The sequence below is a fragment of the Dermacentor silvarum genome, unplaced genomic scaffold, assembly GCF_013339745.2.
Source record: "Dermacentor silvarum isolate Dsil-2018 unplaced genomic scaffold, BIME_Dsil_1.4 Seq10596, whole genome shotgun sequence".
NCBI lineage: Eukaryota > Metazoa > Arthropoda > Arachnida > Ixodida > Ixodidae > Dermacentor > Dermacentor silvarum.
The window spans coordinates 22,863-26,514 of NW_023605511.1; the positions used below are offsets into that span (position 1 = coordinate 22,863).

The 3,652-nt window shown below is 50.4% G+C and overlaps 1 protein-coding gene across 1 annotated transcript; it reads left to right on the forward strand.

The window, feature by feature from the left end:
* Positions 1 to 895: 895 nt before the first annotated feature.
* Positions 896 to 1,396, forward strand: LOC119434423 (isocitrate dehydrogenase [NADP] cytoplasmic-like; the record flags this gene model as incomplete). The annotated part of the gene is made up of 2 exons (XM_037701579.1): positions 896 to 1,087; positions 1,136 to 1,396. Coding segments are annotated over exons 1-2 (453 nt in total), but the record flags the coding sequence as incomplete, so codon positions are not given.
* Positions 1,397 to 3,652: the final 2,256 nt, after the last annotated feature.

Here is a 3,652-nt window from a genome sequence, read left to right on the forward strand (position 1 = left end):
TAAAACTATTTTACTTGCTAGTTCCTGCCCATGTGCAATGTGTTCATTTGATTTGGGTACCTGGTCATAAAGGGTTGTTTTTTAATGAAACTGGCAAAGACCTCACTTTCCGGCCCTATTTTCCTATTCTACCAGTGACACCACACATCACGGCGGCTAGATTTCGGATGCGATCAATTAGAAAAGCCTTATCAAACCCAGTTCAGACTGCTTCTCCAGATTATAAGCACCTGATATTTCCCTGGCGTAGCGAATCCCGTAACACAAAGATGCTTGAGGTCTCTCTCACCAAATTACGTTGCCGTATACCCTCCCTAAATTTCTACTTACACAGGTCGGGTTTGGTTCCCTCCCCCCTCTGCCCGTTTTGTAATGAGGAAGAGACGATACACCACTTTCTTCTATCTTGTCGCCGCTTTACTGCGGCAAGAAAACGATTGTTGGAAATACCTTTTCGAAGGCTTGGCCTGGACTTAACAGAACCTAATATTCCTTCGTTCGGGGCGTCCACTTTGGGATTCAGCCACAGGGATGCTTGCTTCGCCGTCCAAACGTTCCTTACAGAATCCAAACGAATACGCTGCTAAATTCTATCCTTTTTTGTACTTTCAAATTAATTATTACTCATTCGATATGACTTTCTTGATTTACTTTAACATATAACTCTACGCTGTTCAATACTAATTCCATAGATATTCGGAAATGCATCCTCCATATTAATTTGGAATAATCTAACCATTTCTTGGCCAATCCCCCTCCGTGGGTAGGAGCCACATGCGTGATAGGCTACACCAACAACAACAGCTCGTGATCACGAGCACGACTACCGCGAGACGAACGCGCTCGTTTTCAAGGCCTCTAGCCCGCTGTTCTGACCTGCTGTCCCTTGTCCCCCATGGAGAAACTCAAGTGCGGGCCCGTGGTCGAGATGCGGGGTGGAGACATGGCACGCGTCGTCTGGGACCAGGTCTGGGAGAGGCTCGTCGAGAAGTACGTGGACGCCGACCTGAGGTCTTTCGATCTGTCAATCGAACATCGCAACCAGACCAACGACACGGTCACCCTGAATGCCGCCCAGGCGCTCAAGGTACACAACGTGGGCGGAGTCTAGTGCGCCGCCCTCACGGCCGAGAAGGACGTTCTCGAGAAGTACCACTTGAAGCGCACGTGGATGTCACCCAACGGCGTCATTCGCAACGCCCTCGGTGGTGACGTGTTCCAGAAGTCCATCGCCTGCCGCAACATCCCTCCGCTCGTGAAGCAGTGGCGCAGGTCCATCATCATCGCGCGCCACGCGTTCGGCGTCCAGTACAACAGCCAGGACTTCGTGGTCCCCGGACCCGGCACGCTCCAGATCAAGTACTCACCCTCCATCGGAGCTCCCTACAACCGTGACGTAAGTGCCGGCAAATTTAATACGTAGCAGATGTACGGGCACTTAAAGGGCAGCTCACAGGGTTTGGGCATTGCAAACAAAGAAGCGTGGCCAGGGCGTTAATCACGCACCGGCTGTTGTCTGAAAAGTATCAACCGCTGCACTGCTAGGGTGGCTAGAAGGGGAGGTGTGAATACCGGCGGCGCAAGCGTGACCCTCAGCGCACCGATGCCGCAGGGCGGCGCTGTTGACCGAGGCGCGGGAAGGCACGCAACCGAAATGAGCGCATCGCCAGCCTCGGGTATCGCGCGCCGTCTGCGAGCGTCATGGAATATACGCCTTTATCATGAAACAACGTTTTATCAGCCCACATCACTACTCCTGTGAGATTTTACGGGCCCAGTTCGCATTGCGTCGATAGATTCAAACGCGTTTTTTTTCCCTCCGGATCAGGATCATAGGGGCTGGGGGCTCTGGAATAATTTCGACCACTTCGGGTTCTTTAACGCGCACTCACACCTTACGGCACACAGGTGCCTTGCATTTCGACTCCCTCAAAATGCGACCGTCGTCGTCGAGGTCAGCAGTAATCACCCTACGCGTGCCGTACGTACGACCTGTAAACTGCAGTCATTACCCGATTACTTCTCGACGGACAAACCACTTTGTGCCAGCGCTTGAAGACGTGTAGCATGCACTTTCGACGCTCAAATAAGCAATTTACTATGATTGCAGACAGCAACAGATCTGGTCATAAAATCGTTTATTTAAGTGAGGAAAACAACTATGGGAAAATTTGACCTACAACACGCAATATTTCAGTGCTTTTAGTTTATTCTCAGTGCCCTGCTGAATGAGACCTTTAAGCAAAAATTAATCCTTATTACGCAATAAAAACGTACAACTGATGCTGTCAGGGCAGCAGAATGCTCTAGGCAACCAATTTTTGGCACATCACCAATTGATCAGCTGCATAAACTTTGCCACAGCTTTGGCATGCAAACGAGTGAGTTTGTTTTCAATAAGGGCATTAATTTACCAGCTTGTAGAATGGTTCTGATAGATATAAAAGGCCCCCAAGGTCCCTTCTGTTTGTTCTTTAGATTCCACAACGGTTTCGTTGTGAAGCTGCCCAGCCAAGTAGATGCTACAGCTGGCAAGTCCTTCTCCAATGAAGAACACTACCATTTGGTTAACACAACAGGCGCAGCATTTCGTTCAATGCAAACTCTGCAGTTCAGTAACGAGCAATGTTTTGTTTAAACTTTTGCAGTGACCACAGTTCCAAAGGTCGCTTAAGCTCGATAATGAACAATTCTTCTGCGACTGGACTGGGCATTCCATCCCGCTGTATATTTACAGCCTCCACGTCTGCCGGTGGGCATGCATTCCCCCGTCTTGTCAATAGACAAGCGCCGCTTCTCTTGTAAGATAATAATAATAATACTTTATTCGTACTCAGAGAGTCGAATATGTAGTCCAGGCATACAGGAGATATAGTAGGCGGAACTGCCTATACCGGAGTGGTTTGCGTGCCGAACCTGGGACCCGTGGAGCGTGTGAGACATCTTTTTCTTTCTTTCGTCAGAGTCATGCTAATGTATTTTGGCAAGTTCGGAAATACTGTGGGCACGGCATCTTCTGAGAGGGCATGAATGCGACGCAGTGGCGCACCGACGGGGGGGGATTCGGGGGTTGTAACCCCCCCCCCCCCTGAGACCGACTTAACCCCCCCTTTTGTTTAACCCCCTTTCTTTCCTTACGCATTTGAGTGCTGCAACTAAGATGCAGGACGCGCAATCGTCTGCACACTCGCAAAGAGCACATTCTTTGACAATTTCCCGTGAAATAATCGAAATTAGTGCTGTTTAGATGGTATTGGCAAACTGTCAACCCCCCCCCTGGCAGAGATCCTGGGTGCGCTACTGATGCGACGTGGTATCAAGACTGCAGTTCCATTAATAAAGTCGCGAACGATAAACCTAAGGGAAAAAAACGCGGTGGTGATCAGATTGAGCTAACGTGAAAGGCCTCGTGAATAATACTAGGATGGCAATTGGCAATGCCACGACGACGCTGTGCAACACGCTATCTATCGCGAGAAACACCACAAAACAGGCGACGAGACCAAAACTGACGGCGAAGGCACGGAGGCGAGGCGAGGCCGGCCAGCCGGCGCGGCTATGCTTCACGTGCCGCGAGCGGTAGCGCCATATTTCCCCTGGTGGCATCGGTGCGCAAGGGGGTCACGCGCGCCTGCAGGAAAGCGCCGCCGGT